Genomic DNA, 20,000 nt, shown 5'->3' on the forward strand with positions numbered 1-20,000 from the left:
CAAACTAAAAGAATAAAGGCGCCAACAAATTAAACTTAACAGTAGCTGAAATAAACAAAGCCAAATTACTATATCACTAATAGCTTCAGTCATTGAGGGCAAAAATAGGCCCAATGCTAGGTCTTGATCAGTTTTACTAATCAAGAGTAGGCCTGATTTGACTACTTGGCTTTGCATCCTTTCCTTCGGCCCTTGTAGTCCAAGACATGCTTCCCACCAGCTTTCAAAGTACAATGCTGCCACTGGTGGATTTGTATCAATTCACATAATTATCCCATCCTGCTATTTTGTAGTTCACCAAAACACCCTGAAACAACTTGAGTCTCACATACTTATGCACCATACGCCACTAACAGTGCAAGCAGGCCAATGGCAACCAAGCGAGCAGTCCTTCCCTCCCTCACTTGAAAAACCACCAGCCGCCACTGGTACACACAGCATAAGCATATGACATATATAACAAACATCTTCAACTGCATTTTTAACTGGTGTGTATGGATGATGTTGTTTTTATTTTCCCTTTTTGGTTCAAGCTTAAATTCGTTTTTCAAACATGTTGACATAACAATTGATAGTAGGCTTATTTGCTTGTCATGATTTCTATGCTGCTCTGTGTGCCAGTAATCCTTGATCGCTCTATCTAACACCAGCCATAAACACAATATATATGGGTCATAACAGAGCTTTGGTCCAACCTGGGGTAGTGGTCACCACGAGTGTGTGTGTGTTTGTGTGTCTGTGTGTGTGTGTGACCATGTGTGTGAGCGTGTGTGTGAGCGTATGTGTGAGCGAATGTGTGAGCGTGTGTGTGAGCGTGTTTTTGTGCGTGTGCGTGTGTGTTAGGGTGTTAGTGTGTTAGTGTGAGTCTGTCTGTCTTTGTGTGTGTGTGAGAGTTTGTGTGTGTGAGTGTCTGTGCAAGTGTGTGTGTGTTTGTTGGTGTTTGTGTGTGTGTGTGTGTGTGTGTGTGTGTGTGTGTGTTTGTCTGTCTGTGTATCTGTGTGTTTGTGTGTGTGTGTGTGTGTGTGTGTGTGTATGTGAGTGTGTTAGTGTGTGTGTGTGTGTGTAAGTGTGTGTGTGAGTTTGTGTGTGTGTGTCTGTGTGTGTCTGTGCATGTGTGGTGTGTGCGTGCATGTGTGTGTGTGAGTGTGAGTGTGTGTGTGTGTGTGTGAGTGTGTCTGTGCCTATGTGTTTGTGTCTGTGAGTGTGTAGTACCTGTAGGCCCAGCGGGTTGAGGCTGCCGTTAGCCCTGCAGCTGATTGGCCCATCAGTTTTAATCTCCATAATGTACAGCAGGTTTTCGTCACGGAAACGGAGGGCCAGCCCACTGGAGCTCCGCCTCACGGATGCTGCTGGGACCAGTGTTGTGGAGCTAGGGGGGAGAGGGGGGGATGAGGACAAACGGATAGCATATGATGCAGGATTGATAGAAAAAGAGAGGGGTGTAGTCTGAGTTTAAAATAACATTTTGGTATTTTTATGAGTACCCCCGTGGGGCCGGGCTGTGATTGGTTATCATGATTGACCTGGACGGTGAAATCACCACCTGGGTTTCTAGCCCAGACTAATGCAGCCTTCTGCACCCTGGGACTGCAACTAGACACGGGTACAACACACAGCATCACCTGGCTACAACGCGCACACAGACGAGATGATCAGCAAATTATGGATTCATACGAACCATCAATTCCAGAAGCCCACTCTGGTTACCCTCTGCTACCCCTCTCTATCTTGTTCTGTCTTCTCTTACCACACACACACACACACACACACACACACACACACACACACACACACACACACACACACACACACACACACACACACACACACACACACACACACACACACACACAAATCCCACTACATTCTTACACACATAGACAGATAGACACACACACATACACCCACGCACATACACACAATCACACTTAAATCTCTCTCTCACACACAAAAACACACACACACACACACACACACACACACACACACACACACACACACACACACACACACACACACACACACACACACACACACACACACACACACACACACACAAAATCCCACCTACATTCTTACACACATAGACAGATAGACACACACACATACACCCACGCACATACACACAATCACACTTAAATCTCTCTCTCACACACAAAAACACACACACACACACACACACACACACACACACACACACACACACACACACACACACACACACACACACACACACACACACACACACACACACAGTTCCTACATCCCCTTGCTTCCACTGCAGGGCAGGGATTGTGTGCGGGAACCCTCCTCAGGTTCCGTCTAATGAGAGCCAGCTGCTACGTGGAGGGGAAGGCCAATGAAAACCGTTTTGAGCTGCAGGACAGACCGAGCTCAGCTGCTCTCCACCAATGTCCCCTGGTATTATTAGAAGGACATGGTGCACTACATGGATTTCAAGCACACATGCGTGACTAAGCACATCTAAAGCCTTTATTTCTGAATAATAGTATTGAACACACACACACACACACACACACACACACACACACACACACACACACACACACACACACACACACACACACACACACACACACACACACACACACACACACACACACACACACACACACACACACACACAAACACACACACACACATGGGTGGTGGTCTTTCTAAAATAAACTGTGATCACCTGATCTGTGGGCTTTCCTTCAGTAATAGTCTACCTCATTGGTCTCTACTTTTGTACTTTTCTGTTTGTCCTTTTTCCATCTCCGGGGCTTAGTGGTCCATATGTTGTGTCCAGTCTTAAGTGCATTACTCCACACACTCTCTCCTCTCCATCTCCTCTCACTCCTCTCTCCCTCTCCTCTACCTCCTCTCTCCCTCTCCTCTACCTCCTGTTCTCTCCATCCGGCCTTGAAAGCAGTAATTACTTCAAAGGCCTTTAATCAGCCAGCAGCATGTGTTTTATGGTGCTGCTGGTTGGTGGGATTGCCTATGTGTGCGTGTGCGCGGGCATAGACACGTGCGCACTGACGTGAACCCATGTGTCTTAATATGTTCTACACCTCCACAAGAAGCCACTTGAATGTCAGCTTAATCTACCCCTAGCCCCCCCTCTCCTCCGCCCTCCTCTTTCTGCTTTCATCTCCTATCGGGGACCAACATAACATATAAACCCAGGGCACCATCCCCCATTTTGTCCCACTCTGTTATTTCACTACTACCGCACGCACCCTATACCTTAATCTCTCCCTCCCAATAGAGTGGACCTGTAGCTCTGGCTCTCATGTGGGCCCTTACCTCGTAAATGTGCGTGACTTGTGGCCCCACGTCCTCCTCTTTGAGGGGCTTCTCCTTGGGCTCCCAGCGAGGGAAGGGCAGCACCACCTGGGAGGGGTGGGACACCCTGGGGAGAGGAGAGGTCTGGTTAGTGCCTGCTGGGTCACTGTACTGGTGGATACTGGAACCCTGCACTGGTGTTTGATGGGCCACTGCACTGGTGTTTGATGGGCCACTGCACTGGTGTTTGATGGGCCACTGTACTGGTAGGTACTGGGTCACTGTACTGGTGTATACTGGAACTCTGCACTGGTGTTTGATGGGCCAGAGTACTGGTAGATACTGGGTCACTGTACTGGGGTTGGATGGGTCACTGTACTGGTGGATACTGGGTCACTGTACTGGTGGATACTGGGTCACTGTACTGGTGGATATTGGGTCACTACTGGTAGATACTGGGTCACTGTACTGGTGTATACTGGATCACTGCACTGGTGTTTGATGGGCCACTGTTCTGGTAGATACTGGGTCACTGTACTGGTGTTGGATGGGCCACTGTACTGGTCTGTACTGGGTCACTGTACTGGTGTTTACTGGGTCACTGTACTGGTGGATACTGGGTCACTGTACTGTTGTATACTGGGTCACTGTACTGGTGGATACTGGGTCACTTTACTGGGGTTGGATGGGTCACTGTACTGGTGGATACTGGGTCGCTTTTCTGGTGGACACTGGGTCACTGTGATGGTGGATACTGAGTTACTCTAGTACTCAAGTTGAGGTAGAGGACGGATCCTCTAAAAGCTCTGTCCTGGATTCCACCCCATAGTCTCCTTTGTCCTCCTCTTCTGAAGCCTGCTTTGTTTTAGTGACTGAATGACCTAAACAAGCAGAGAGCCATGTGTTCTGAGCTTTGAGGTTCCCCAAAGTTTGCATGTGTGTGTGTGTGTGTGTTTGTGTGTGTTCACCTTCTGCGTGAGACAACACTCCCTCAGAGTGCACACTGTAAACACACACATTCTCAATCACGTTCTTTGAATCACACCACTACAATGACATTAGCGCCTCACCCTCTGAGGTCCAGCTGTGAGCGGGCCACGACGGAGAGGTCCAGCGTGACAGGGTTGCTGTCAGGGTTATCTTTGTTGGAGCTGGAGGGGGGCAGAGCGACACACAACACACGTTGAACAACATATTACTCATCAGTTTCCAAATTCCACTATTGTGACTAATAAGGACAGTGGATGGAGGCAACAAAGCAGCCCCTGTGATTAGAGACGTTAGATGTTGGGAGTCCAGTGTGGGAAAGCCCCTAATCTGGACACTGATGTATTATGTGTTTTGGCTTATGAATGTTTTTAGGCAGTGTGATAGAAACTCTCTTTATGCAACAGTATTCTGTTTACCACACCGTTTCTAGTCATTTCTGCTGTACAGTTCCTTGGGCCATCCATCTCTCTCTCTCTCTCTCTCTCTCTCTCTCTCTCTCTCTCTCTCTCTCTCTCTCTCTCTCTCTCTCTTCCTGTGCAGACCACAGAGAAACCCCATCTGAGATATGGACACAACACAATAATCTTTTTGTGTGTCTTGTGCTTGTGTTTGTGTGTGTGTGTGTGTGTGTGTGTGTGTGTGTGTGTGTGTGTGTGTGTGTGTGTGTGTGTGTGTGTGTGTGTGTGTGTTTCTGTATTTGTATGTGCGAGAGAGTGCACTTGTGTGTCACCTGTGGATCTGAAGCTTGAAGCTAATCTTGGGCCCGGCGTCGTCCAGCCTCTGAACAGAAAACCGCAGACCAACCAACAACTGGAGAGAGAGAGAGAGGGGGAGAGAGAGAGAGAGAGAGAGAGAGAGAGAGAGAGAGAGAGAGAGAGAGAGAGAGAGTGAGAGATAACCAATAAGTAAGGAATGGGGATGGAAGAGAGCAGGTGAAGGGGGGGAGTGGGGGGGTACCAGGGGAACTGGTCGAGACAGTTCAAAGCATGCAGTACCCCAGCCCGTCATGACGGAGAACATCTTTATGTCATCAGTGATAGACAGCAGCCCCTGTCCGCAAACAAGGTCCCTCTGCTAATCCCCCAGACATTGCTGTCTCTCCGGTGCCCTCCTAAAGATTGTTTGTGTGGTCTAACTCAAGGATTGTTCGAAATGCACACTATGAGAGAAACCAGACCAAACCAACACACACACACACACACACACACACACACACACACACACACACACACACACACACACACACACACACAGGACACGCTTGTCATTCACATTAGCTGCATGCTCACAGCCAGAAACACACACAAATTCAAAATGCCATAGTTTTTCTCTCTATTTTCTCTCATCAAATTGAATTCCCTCATCTTCTTACTCATAACACATTTAGGCTTTAGGTCATCATCTACTCTACAACAGGAGCCTGTGTGTGTGTGTGTGTGTGTGTGTGTGTGTGTGTGTGTGTGTGTGTGTGTGTGTGTGTGTGTGTGTGTGTGTGTGTGTGTGTGTGTGTGTGTGTGTGTGTGTGTGTGTGTGTGTGTGTGAGTGAGTGTGTGAGTGCGTGTGCATGTGTGTGTGTGTGTGAGTGCCACATACTGTATGTGATTACAATGTCCAAAAAAGTGATTTGGATGTACGTGTTTGTGTGTGCATTAATGAGTGTGTGTGTCTGTGCATGTATGTGTGTGTCTGTGCATGTATGTGTATGTGTGTGTGCGCGTGTGCGTGTGCATGTATGTGTATGTGTGTGTGTTCTCGCCTGTTTACATTTAGCTGCCTCTTTCATATGTTAGGGGGTCACACACGTGTGGTTCTAATGAGAAAAGTGATAGAGTCCAGAGTCAACTGAAGCCCCCCTAAAGAGAGAGAGAGAGAGAGAGAGAGAGAGAGAGAGAGAGAGAGAGGGTCAGATAGAGAGAGAGAGAGAGTCAGATAGAGAGAGAGAGATTGCGAGAGAGGGAGAGAGCAAGAGAGAGAGCGAGAGAGACCCCACTTGATTTTAACCACTAGCACACCTTTGTAAATATTCAAAATAGGTCATAATTTTCACAATGTTTGCACTATGGCACAAGTCATCCACATTTTAAATACTGTGTATCTACAGTGTATCTTTAATTTTACTATTCATAGGAGATACTGGGAATTTTATAATATCATAAAATATTAAATATAATAAAATATTTAACATTTTATATTTTGACCTCTTTATTGTTCACCTGCTTATGCAATGCTATTTTTTGTTTCTCATGCCAATAAAGCTTTTTTGAATTTAATTTAATAGAGAGCGAGAGCGAGAGCGAGAGAGAGAGAGAGAGAGAGAGAGAGAGAGAGAGAGAGAGAGAGAGAGAGAGAGAGAGAGAGAGAGAGAGGAAGAGTGTAGGAAGGGGGTAGTTGTCTACACAGCCACGCTTCCTTTATGGAGACAAATCATAGAGAGACAAGAGGAAATTAACTGACTCAATAAAACTCCAAAGAGACAACAGGCAGAGGAGGCCAAATGTCTGTAGGACCCGGGAGCTCTGAGGCCAGATGTGTGTCGCGTCCGCTCGTCATGTCAGTGCCAAGGCGGCTGTCTGCAGGATCTCTAAATAACCCTCATAAACCCTTTTGATTAGTCTATAAAGACACAATACATGTTATCAGATAGCTAGCAAAGTGCTCCAATCCAGGGGGAGCAGAGTGTTGTGACAGCATGGTCTCCCTGTTAGAGCATTTATAGGTTCAACAGTGTAAAGGCTTCCTGTATGTATAGGCTCTATACGTCCAACAATGTAAAGGCAGGCTGTATGTATAGGCTCTATACGTCCAACAGTGTAAAGGCAGGCTGTATAGGCTCCACAAGTTCAACAGTGTAAAGACTGCCTGTATGTATAGACTCTATATGTGGCTCCAGGCGCCCTCCTCTGCTAAAACTTGGGGTCCACCGTGCTGCCACAGCTGGGGGTCCGGGCCACAGGAAACAGTCAAGGCCATGAAACCTATTCAGTTGCACCGTGTAACTCTGTAGGCCGTGGTTTGGTATGCAGGGCAAGCATGTATGTTCTGCATAAGCTCATGGATTCCTGCAGAGCCAATGGGGCGAGGGCGGGTAAATATAGGAAACATCTGGACAGCAGAGCAGCAGGCAAGTTTGAGTGTAAAAGCGTAATGCGTGTGTGTGTGCACACACACACATATGTGGACCAATGGAAATTTCTCCTTGTCCCTTTTAAAGTGATGTGAATGGTTTCCCCTCCCCATGCACTGTACCTGAGGAGCACCGTGTCACTGCCAAAGCAACAACACACCTATAGGCAGGACTTACACACACCAAGGAACAGCATATTGGACGAGGGATGCACACAGATACACACACACTCGTCGACGCTGACTCTGTATCTCTGGCTGTAAGAATCATCTAAACACACACACACACACACACACACACACACACACACACACACACACACACACACACACACACACACACACACACACACAGAGACACACACGCACATGCATGCACGCACAAACACATGCACGCATACATATAGACACATGCACACACACACACACACACACACACACACACACACACACACACACACACACACACACACACACACACACACACACACACACACACACACACACACACTGTTACGTATTTTAAGAATCTAAGCTACCCACACATGGACCCAATGATACAGGACCAAACATATAAGCCGTAAATACCATACATAGCCACAAGGGGAGCAAAACCTTACTGAAGACTGTAATAAATACTTTAGCCACAGAAGGCAGCATCACAGACCAGGCGAGAAAGTACTGAAGATTATCTTACATCGGCTTCCCCCTACTACTTCCGAACCGCGCTGATCAGACTCTTAACAGCCTACAGACCCACATTGACTTTAGAACTCTCCCGGCAGCGATAGGACATACGTGGGTTTATGTCTTGGATCAGCTAGGAGAATACTCTCGCACATGCTAAGGCACATCTTCAATCTCTCTTTACTTCAGAGCATCAGTTTACCATACTGAAAATACTTTATACAAATAAAGTCTCTTTAAAGCTATTCCTTTGGATTCGACCCCTCTTTCCCTGAAGAACTCTGCAATTGGTTGACCCCGACGTTCTTGGAAAGATCCGGATCGAGACTGGCGACCGCGAGGCCGTTCGGAAAGCAGTACAAGCTACTTACAGGCGCCACAACAAAGGTAAACAGAACCTGTTGTCAATGACTAAACTCTGTATAGTTAGATTAGTAACATTAGGTGAATAGCTTGTACTGCGTCCGTCAGGCTGCGGGGACGTGTAATCTCGGACTGGTTTAAATTCATGCAGCCGGTTACAAACGGCCTAGAATAAGCTAACAGATTGAAATTAAATAACGAGCTCACGAAGTATAAGGGCTAGGAGTGTGTTTTATATGGGTTTGTAGATAGACTGTATCCAATCCTGATTAGATCTAAATGTTTGTACCAACGTGGGAGACGCATTACCTGTGGTTAAGTGTTATTTATTTGGTGATAAGCTTCGAGTTCAGCCGGGCCACCATAAGGTATATTTATTACCGACCATAAACTTCTAAACTCTTACGGCGGAGCGAGGAAAGGTCAGGTTTTTAACGTTAATCTAACTTAGTTGCATATTGAACCGGAGGCTTGGCCGTCGTTTGCCAAGGAGTTCAAAACTAATTGATTCCTCACAGCCCGGTTCATGTAACATCTAATGTGCAATTTTGGTTAGTATAGAACGCAGCCGTAGAGGTAGACTTACGCAGTATAACCCATCTGCTATCAAGTGCCTCGCTAACCCGCCGTGGGGACAAACTTGCAGGAATCTCATACTTCTTATAGAGATCCAATACAGTTTTTTTTTTCTACAGCATTTTGGATGTACCACGTGGTATACGATTTAAAGGGACAACGCGTCTTGGAAACGTGCGTTTCCTTTGTTCGTACCTCCACAATCTTTGTAGTCGGAGCCCTTTTTGAAACAAACGCCATTGCTCGTGAGCAACAGGGGGGCTCAACTTAAGTGTTACATTCTCTCTCTCTCTCTCTCTCTCTCTCTCTCTCTCTCTCTCTCTCTCTCTCTCTCTCTCTCTCTCTCTCTCTCTCTCTCTCTCTCTCTCACCTGGGTGCTCCTGGCTGTTTGATAAGACAATGGTAGCCTGCACAAAGGGACCCCAGGTGTGTTATGTCTGTGTGTAGAAATATGTTCTCTCTCCATAAATATATTCCCTTAAAGATCCATCTGTTTCAAATGATAACAATGTTTTGGCAGCTACTTATTCAGCCAATGGTGCAAGTATAATTGTCACATTTCACTAGTCAATAGCTGGAAGTATTACCATTGTATATTTCATTCCAATATTTGAGGTATTTAGTTTGATTTTGATTTAAATATCAATATCTAGTTCATAACTACAGTTTCCGCACGCTCCTAAGTGCCATCATCCTCATCCTCTACGAATCAACAAATCCATAGCAATAAGTTGAAAAAAATCAGTAAAGCAATAGTTTCTGACACATAATATTTTGGCTATAGTTTTGTAACTAATAGAATTCAACATCTATGGGAGAACAATATTTATGTATACGTGTGATAAATCTGTAAATCCACTTTGTTTGTACAGACATATTACTTTTGGGCAACCAGGAAGGTTGTTCCACAGTTTCAATATGGGATATTGAAAAGTAATTAACGTTGTACAATCCCAATTACATCTCAACATCTCCAAATGTACCACAAGTATATAACTATTATAAGTCCCAACTACACGACCCCCAGCTTTCCAAGTAGCCGATCTCTTGCATTTGTACTAAATTTGTTCTCTTTTCTCGTCAGGCCTTGGCAACCCGAGCAGTAATGGATGCCCGACATTCATAATTTTTAATCGTTAACATTACTACAAATATTCTCTTTTCTAATCAGGGAGTGGCAACACAACGATCAGTTGCCCACGATCATCATTTTACTTCTGTGCATAAAATATTAATTCTCTTTTCTCTTTAGGAGGTGGCAACACAAGCATTATAGTTGCCAAACACTCATCTTTTTACTTCTCTGCTTTGATCTTAATTCTTTCTCTCTCCAGGAAATGGCAGTATAAGAACGAATGCCAAACACTGACAGTAATTATTACTTTTTTTTTTTTTTCAGATTGTTGAGCCCTTCTGTCTATTAAACATGCGTTTTGTGTAGCAAGACAGGTAGAGAACCAGGCTGGTTCAAATAGACACGGGGTTCAACTGCTAAAATAATATGTCTAATTGATAAATGGTGCACATGGTTTTAAACAGTGCCCAAGGAGGGAGTTAGCTCAACTGTTGTAGACACAATTACAATACGGTTTTTGCGAATATTAAATCTACATGGGTTAAATTCTACTATAATCAGCTACTAAATACGAATAAACACTGCGTGAAATGTTCAAAGGCCAACTATTGCTTCCATTGGAGCGATTGCAATAGATATAATATCATACCACCAATATGCATGCAATATCTTGTATTCAACAATTAGGAAAGCCGGATTCCAGAACCGAAAGAAGTCCTACAAAAGGGCACCAACCCAGGGGTCTTGCATCAACCAGATCCCTGTACGGCAGTTACACAGTGATCTTAAAATATAAATAATTATCTAGACTCCAAATCATGAACGGTTAGCCTTTAAAGTTGTCCATAGCGTGCATACCGCTCGTCCACAGATGTCCGGGGTTATCCAGGCCTGGGGATTCTTATTAGAAGAGTTCTGGGATAACCTCCAATGAAGGAGTCCCCCCCAATAGAGGATCCTGAGGACAAGCGGTAGAAATGCATAGTTCAACAGACCTGACGAGGTCCAAAATACCAAAATAAGAAAGATTAAAATATATATTTCAAACTATAAAGAACGTTACGGTAACAACAGAAGTATGATGCCTAATATTGAAATGCAGATTTTTAATGTTAAGATATTTTGATAATGTTCAAATTTAAGTTTTGTATGTTTGTATTTTCCCATGTGGTCTTGTCACCCTGTTATTCTGCAGGGTCGTTCAAAATCCTTTTAGGTTAGTGGAAATCAGTTCTCACTCTGTTCCTATGTTGTCCTGTGTTGGTTTGGGCCCGTTAAATGTGGTCGATAGTGTTTAAATGTGGTCGATAGTGTTTAAATGTGGTCGATAGGGTTTACATGTTTAAATGTAGTCGATAGTGTTTAATTGTGGTCGATAGTGTTTAATTGTAGTCGATAGGGTTTACATGTTTAAATGTGGTCGATAGTGTTTATATATGGTCGATAGGGTTTACATGTGGTCGATAGGGTTTACATGTGGTCCATAGTGTTTAAATGTGGTCCATCGTGTTTAAATGTGGGCGATAGTGTTAAAATGTGGGCGATAGTGTTTAAATGTGGTCGATAGGGTTTACGTGTGGTCCACAGTGTTTAAATGTGGGTGATAGTGTTTAAATGTGGGCGATAGTGTTTACATGTGGTCGATAGGGTTTACATGTGGTCCATAGTGTTTAAATATGGTCGATAGTGTTTAAATGTGGTCGATAGTGTTTACATGTGGTCGATATTGTTTAAATGTGATCGACAGTGTTTAAATATGGTCGATAGTGTTTAAATATGTTCTTTTCCCTCACTCTCCACCTCATCCCTAACTCTCCACCTCAAGCTGGTGTGTAGTGAGCGTTCTGGCGCCGATTGGCTGCCGTGCATCACCCAAGTGGGTGCTACATATTGGTGGTGGTTAGTGAGGTCCCCCCTTCACTTTAGGCGTCTTTGAGTGTTATTAATTATTATTATTCTTCATGTTTAACCTCTGTTTTCCTTCTATTCCTAGTCTGTTTTACATAGTTTTGAATGATGACTATATGCTCTGTAAAGTGACCTTGGGTGTCTTGAAAGGCGCCTCTAAATTAAATGTATTATTATTATTATTATTATCCTTGATCCCCAGAGAAGCGCAGAGACGCAAGTGATAAGGAACGGCCAACCCCATATTTATGACATCTTAAGGAATGATGACTTAGATGACCATGTGGTTAACAAAGGCTTTTGGTTTGTTGTGAGGCAGCTGTCCTCAGCAACACTTCTGAAGGTGTAAGAACTCCTGGCCACTCAGCGGACCTTTCTGCGGACCCTTTAGAAAATGAAGGGCTCCGCAGGAAGAAATCGCATCTGAGGTCTCAAATTGTTGAATAATATGCTTATTTTTAGGTCTGTTGATGCATATTATGATTAATCTGCGTTCGTGCTTTTCTTAAGAATGTGTATATAGAGATAAAATATAAAATGAAAACAAATGGTGGATTCATATACCATGTGTGAATGTCCACTTGTGTGTGCCAGAGCCACCAAAATAATGGAGGTTACTCGACTGTTACATACACGAGGGGATATTGAAAGCATACCACATATAAAACTAAGATAATTAGAAAATAGTTCATTATAATTAACTTTCAATAACTTTGCTTTATCCAATAACTTCTGAATTTTTCTTTTAGGTTCAGTTTTTGTTTTGTTTATAGAATATCACCATATATTTAATACCCAGATGTGCATAATTGTTGTAGGTTTGGATGACTCTTTGTTCTGCCTAGTTTAGATGAATTAATGTATCGATTTGATGTTGACCAACAAAAAACTAGATATTCACGTTTGATGTGGTATGCAGAACGGATGTTAAGCCATCTAATGTTTGTACCGCGTGGGAGACGAATTACCTGCGGTTTAATTGTTATATGGTGAATGTCGGAGAATAAGGCGTATTCACGTTTGATGTGGTATGCGATGTACATAGGAGTGAATCAAAAGTGTGGACAACATCAAATGCGAGCAATAGGTAGAATAAATGAAGATTAGGTCATCCAATATACATAGTTAGTGTAGGACAATCAGGTAGTATGATGAAGGTAACTGTTATTATGAGATACGGTTAACACAGAAGTGATATTGAACATGCAAATTTTAACATTGTTATTTCCCTTTTACATCTTTCAATGCGCATGGCTGAAGCAATGCGCAAGGAGGGATGTAGTGTGAAATTAAATCAAAGTAGATACTGTAAAACAATTAAAATTAGAATTCATGGAAATATGTTTTTGAACAACTAACTGCTGTAGGCCTACATGGGTTTGTATTTCTGCAATAGAAACAAAAGTTCCAGAACCAGATGCAGACACACCTGGAGCCTACAAACTACCACCGCCGAGCAAGGACCAACAGTCACATGAGGAGATCAAATAACAGCAGGATTTGAATCGCTCCGGATGGGTTGGTGGCCAGGGCGCTGGTATAATTACAATCCCTCAGGTTAGAATTGGCAGAGAACTCCGGCATTAATGACCCTTTCACAGGATGGATGGAGAATATGTTTGGGAAGTGGAAAGGCATGATGCAGCAAGTGCCCGTCGCGGGAATAAATGCAGAGACCGTGTTAATTGTCACCGGCTGCCGTTGTATTCCCTGCGCACGAGGGCTACTGCATCTGCTGACCACCACAGCAGTGGGCGCTACAGAAGTGCCAAGTGCCATCCAGGCTTACATTACCTGAGGGGCCCGACCCTATCCAGCTGTAATATCTAGAATAGTCACACCTATACTATTCTAGTAGAATCTACTGTATTTAAGATAATCAATATCCTGGATTTACTTGAATAATTAATTATTGAACCACCAAGACGAGTTGTGTTTGTTATTATATAGTATTGTTTGGTTGCGAGTGCAACCCGTTATTTCTGAATCGCTGCATTGATAATGGTACTGTTGATCTTCCTTGAGACGGTTGTTTTACAGGCCACCTGTTACTGACACGACGAAGACGGAGAACCTGTTTGGAGGCTCCCATGATGTAGGAGTAACCTCTCTGAGTTGAGCCCTTGACGAGGAGGGACGAGTCTTGGATTCATGAATTACAGGCCCGACGGCGACAGAGAAAATAAAAATAAAAACAATGACTACGATAATAACAATGCCCAAACCACCCACATGAACCGGCGCACATATACACGAAGATCACCTGAACCCCCAAATCCATTGCCAAACCACCCACATGAACCGGCGCACCAATACACGAAGATCACCTGAACCCCCCAAATCCATGCTAGCCTATCAATCATTTTGAAATTTTAAAATTGTATTATGACCACCAATTTTTACGTTACTTTTGCACCTGTTGAATATTTTATGACCTTGTTGCACATAACCAAAAGTATTAGCTCAGGATTTCTATGGATAGTTTTGTTTGTGTGCTGTTTGGCCATGTGTTTGTATGATAACAAGATATATGTTCATTGTTGTGTTGTTTAATAATGACCTGTATTTCCAATGAGACCCACAAGGTGAATGCCGTTACAGTGTTATGGTAATCCGTGATGGTTTTTGCTCGGTAAATACCGAGTTTTCCCACTCGGTTGGTGGTGTTGATGAATTATCCTACTTTGACTATATTTTCGGTGTGGTAAATGGTGTTTATGATTTAAAATATTATTGTATGGTCATCTAAGATGACCAAGGAGGGACTGTTACGTATTTTAAGAATCTAAGCTACCCACACATGGTCCCAATGATACAGGACCAAACATATAAGCCGTAAATACCATACATAGCCACAAGGGGAGCAAAACCTTACTGAAGACTGTAATAAATACTTTAGCCACAGAAGGCAGCATCACAGACCAGGCGAGAAAGTACTGAAGATTATCTTACATCGGCTTCCCCCTACTACTTCCGAACCGCGCTGATCAGACTCTTAACAGCCTACAGACCCACATTGACTTTAGAACTCTCCCGGCAGCGATAGGACATACGTGGGTTTATGTCTTGGATCAGCTAGGAGAATACTCTCGCACGTGCTAAGGCACATCTTCAATCTCTCTTTACTTCAGAGCATCAGTTTACCATACTGAAAATACTTTATACAAATAAAGTCTCTTTAAAGCTATTCCTTTGGATTCGACCCCTCTTTCCCTGAAGAACTCTGCAACACACACACACACACACACACACACACACACACACACACACACACACACACACACACACACACACACACACACACACACACACACACACACACACACACAAAGATACACAAAGAATCCAGAAAGGAAAACATGGTAGAATTTCATGTCGGAAGGCACAACTCTTTACTGAACAAAGCCTTGGCTTCCTGTGTGCCTCAGAAAAGAGCCGAGCAGATTAGCACACACACACACAGACACACTGCAATGTAGAATCGAACAATTATGTTTTTGAGATTGTTAACAGTTGAAAAGTGTCGCTATGTGTGTGTGTCTGTGTGTGTGTATGTGTGTGAGTGTGTGTGTGTGTGTGTGTGTGTGTGTGTGTGTGTGTGTGTGTGTGTGTGTGTGTGTGTGTGTGTGTGTGTGTGTGTGTGTGTGTGTGTTCCACACCTCTGTCCCAGAAACCATAGGGTTCCCAAGGTCACACACCACCATCCTGGAGTCGTTGAGGAGCCGGTACTCACAGTTCAGCCGGGACAGACCCTGGAGGAGGAGAGGAGACAAGACACGATGAGGAAACAGATAGTAGAGAAGACCATAAAAAAAAAAAGGAGAGAAGACAAGAAAATAGGAGGGGAGAGAAGTGAAAAAAATACAGAGGAACAAAACAAATGAAGAAAATAAACTAAATGAAATGAAGCGAGGAAGAAAGCGCAGCAGAAGATGTGATAATAGAAGAAATGTAATAAAGAGGCAGGGGGTTGCGGGGTCACGGGTGGGAGAGAGCACATGAGGAAAAAGGGGGGGGGGGGGGGGGGGGCGATGGAAGAGGAACACTGTTGAATGCTCTGACAGTAACAACCTCATCAATCAAACAGGCCTATTACACACTCATTAGCACGCACAGGGGCGATTCTAGGGTCAGAGCTTTAGGGGTGCTGAGCACTCAATGAGCGCCACTGCCACACCACCCACCCTTTTTTCACACAAAAACAAAAAATATGTCTATTGAAAAATAACTTTATCATTTTAACATTGGTTCAACTAACTCAAAAGTTTTTTTTTCTTTTTTTGGAGCCCTTTCCAGAGCACCATCTTTATTGTGACAGTTCACACAGCCCCCTGTGACAAACACAAAACCCTCTTCACTCAGCTGGTTTTACTGACCGTTAACTCCATGTGCCTCCTTTTGTCATTAGATTAGATTAGATTAGATAAGATTCAATTTTATTGTCATTGAACAAAGTAACAGGTACTTGGACAACAAAATGCAAGTCATCTTCTGCAAATTATTTACAAATGGCCATCTCTAATCTACTTGGTTGCAATGCACACCTGTCTGAACTTTCATAAAACAAGCTTCACATCTAGAGCAAGAAAAAGAAGGTAAACCCAAAAAGTAAAAAATACTTTACCCAGGACTTGAAAATACTTAGAAATTGAATACATACAAAAAGAAAGAGAGGGAAATCTTTGATAGTACTTCCCCTGAATCCCCATCTGGCTCTTCCATGTATGCAGGTAATACACTCTACTTTGGGAGACTTAGGCCGAATCTCGATTCTTCCCCTTGCCCCTTTTGCTTTGTCTTTGTCTTAACCCTAGCACTTGCAAGTGTAAGGGCCAAGGGCTGAGATCTTTCCCCTATGAAATGAGACGCCACTCGGTTTCGGGTACGTCATCATTCATCGTCGCCAGCTGGCTGCCCCGTCACCAGAGCGCCGAAACGCCAATAAAAGCCAGAGAAGAAGAGCGATATATATATCTTAGATGCTGCCGCCATCGTTGAAGAGTTGAGGGTGTGTCTTGGTGAAACGGATCAGTGTGTCCACGGTTCGGTTCAGATAACCGTTTTGGGCCTCGGTTTCGGATACGGTTCGGATTAGGATCATGTCCGTGATAGTAAAAAGGCGGACTTTTTTTTGACGGAGGGTTTGGGGGAGAAACACAAAAATGAATGAGACCCACAGGCTATTTGCAATGTGTTAATTGACTGCAATCAGACAACTTGCAAGGCTTTTTTGTGCAATAAATGTTCCCCTAAATGCATTTGAAAACATGGTGCACTGAGTGTTACATGTAAGGGATAACGGCCGACGAGGCTTAGAACTCTGGCGACGAGCGCAACGAAGTTTAAAGCCCAGTTTGTTTTGAACGCTGACAGGCTGAAGGGAGGGGCGGGAAAAGTCTCATTGGCTCGGGCAGCACTGGAGAGAATGCATTCCGCTGGGTCCTAAACACCCTTTTGTATCGGACGTAGGCTACAGTAGGCCGAGTCATTATAAACATATAAAAAGTTGTGTAGATAGCTGTAAAATATTCCTCGCTTCAAGCAGCCATGTTTTTTTTAAAATTCCCGGTTTCGCTATGTGCTCTGGGATAGCCCTTGGAGGAGCAAGTGAGCTCTCAAATCATCTTAAAAATAAGGGGTACATAGCACTCAATCTTATCCCTTAATCTTGATCAAATTGGGTATTGAGACACCACTAGCTCTCACATGAACGCGCAACTTCAAGGGTAAGGGGGAAGATAAGGGGTAAGGGGAAGTATTGAGATTGGGCCAAAATCTATGTCGCCGAACTTTGAGGGTGGCAAACCTGTCAATGACCCTTTGGTGTTCAATTCTTTCAAGCAACTCCTACTCAATGGACATCACAGCTAGGTGCTGGAGTCTGCTTTGGCCTGTGGTCCTCCTGAGCCATGTATGGAGCCGACGCAAGGCACTAAAAGACCGCTCACATGTACAGCTGCTAACTGGTATTGTCAAGGCAACCTGCATAACAGCTTTCAGTGAAGGGAACATTTCAGAATCTAGGAGTTTGTACACTGCTAGCATGTCCTGAACTGTACCTGCCTCACTCTTGCGCTTTCTCCTTCTCCATCTTTCTCTCTTTCCCTTTACACTGACAATAATACACAAATATATTGCAGGAGAGTTGAGGTCAGTTTGTCATGTCAATTTTTTTTTATGGAGACCATTTACAGATTCTAAGAATATGATCAAAGGCACACAGAGGCGTGTCATTTTAAATATCTTTATTATTATCATTGGGCTTAGAAACACAATAATGTTTTAATCACAAATTCCTTTCACAAGAGAAGCTGTTCTCCATTGCGGGTTTGAAAAAATAAAGAAAGCAGGGGACCCTTGCCTACATAAGTAATTTGATAAAACATAGAGATAGCTGGTTTATATTATGTTACTTTAGCTTAACACTTTTCAGAAAAAAAAAGAAAAAGATCCCTAGTCTCTCACCTGAATCCGTCTTTTTTCTTTTAAAGGGACACTGTGTAAAAATTACTCCCATCTAGTGGTACAATTGTATATTGCATTCAAACTAATAGTGCTCGCTTGTCCAAAAACTACGGTGGGCAGTATGTGCCAAGAAGCTGTGACATGACACCTACTAGGCTACCTCATCGAGTCATTCGAGTGATGATGAGGTTCGTGGACAACTGGACAAATTAGATGGACAAATCAGATCAGGTTTATTGACCAAGCATTCTTACAGACAACGAACTTGACTCCAGCAGTTGTGGACTTTCCAACATGACAAATAACTATACAGATGATAAATAACAGTAGGTCATTTAATGTCAGATTACATAAAATGTCAGATAACATAAAAGTTGACATAGCCTTTGGTAGTCTTGGAGTTACCGATAATCAAAACAATAATTCCCATAATGCGTGCGGCTGAGCACGCATCCTAATCAACGCATTGTAACCCGTTGATTTCAACAATGTAACAGTATTCTAAATACCAACAATTTACATTGTAACTAACGGAATCAAATCAAAATCAAATCAAATCAAATTTATTGTAATTTTGTTGATTGAACAACAAAACGAGAAGGCGTTTCTCACGGATCAATATCAACATACATTTCAAACAAACAAACAAACGTCCCAATGATGAATAAATAAATAAATAATAAATAAAGTCCAGTGAGAAGATCTGGGACGCTGGTGCATTGAGCATCCTGACAGCTTGAGGTAGGAAGCTGTTCCGCAGCCTGGTGGTGGAGCATCTTAAGCTGCGATAGCGTTTCTTGGAGGGTAGGAGCTGAAAGAAGCTGTTCAGTTTGTTTACGTCCACCCCGTCTCTGCTGCTTCCTCCTCCGGGCAGTTGCGGGCACGGTGTCACAGTGTCCGTTAGTATCCTGTGTTTGCGTAGTATGTCCAGATGCCAGCGAATGCCAGTGATGTTACTCGCTCTCAATGTCCTAATGTTTAATATTGTTTCCCTGTCATAAACTACGTTCGTAGGACGTCTCACACTCAAACATTCAATCTCAATCTCACAGATCTCAAGAGGGGCCGCTGCGACTGTGCGCGCCGCCAGTTAGTCGCCCTGGCAACGAGTTTACTTCCTCGTCTCCTATCCTGTTCCTAATTCCTCCTCTCGATCTTCTTTTCCTCCGTATTGTCTTCTTTATCAGAGTTGTTGGTATGAAATCCAGTTGTTCGGGTGATAAATCAACTGTCTCGCAAGCGAGTTGAAGCTCCAGAAGGTCCGCTCTAGCGTAAGTGCGTCTCGGTGGATTTGGATACGTGGTGACCACAGCAGAGAATAAACCTCCATAACTTGATGAAGAATGGTTTTTGAATTCCTCCAACGCATTTGACAGTATCCATAAGTCATAAGAATATTGTCACGATTTGAACTCGACAAAAATGTGAAAAAGTAAATTAAATATGTAATAAAGTAGCCTTTCAATGACGAGTCGCTCAAACATAGGAACGCCCCGCATCTCGTTGCCATGGAAAACCATGT

The 20,000-nt window shown here is 43.6% G+C and overlaps 1 protein-coding gene across 1 annotated transcript in view; it reads right to left on the reverse strand.

The window, feature by feature from the left end:
• Positions 1-780: 780 nt before the first annotated feature.
• Positions 781-20,000, reverse strand: part of LOC132458758 (integrin alpha-8-like) — a 62,760-nt gene continuing 43,540 nt past the window's right edge. Inside the window, 6 exon segments of the mRNA XM_060053055.1 lie at positions 781-1,312; positions 1,314-1,369; positions 3,313-3,418; positions 4,362-4,442; positions 5,012-5,091; positions 15,673-15,765. Of these exon segments, the coding sequence (XP_059909038.1) occupies positions 856-1,312; positions 1,314-1,369; positions 3,313-3,418; positions 4,362-4,442; positions 5,012-5,091; positions 15,673-15,765 (873 nt within the window). The 3' untranslated portion in view covers positions 781-855.

Source organism: Gadus macrocephalus, chromosome 6, assembly GCF_031168955.1.
Source record: "Gadus macrocephalus chromosome 6, ASM3116895v1".
Taxonomy (NCBI): domain Eukaryota; kingdom Metazoa; phylum Chordata; class Actinopteri; order Gadiformes; family Gadidae; genus Gadus; species Gadus macrocephalus.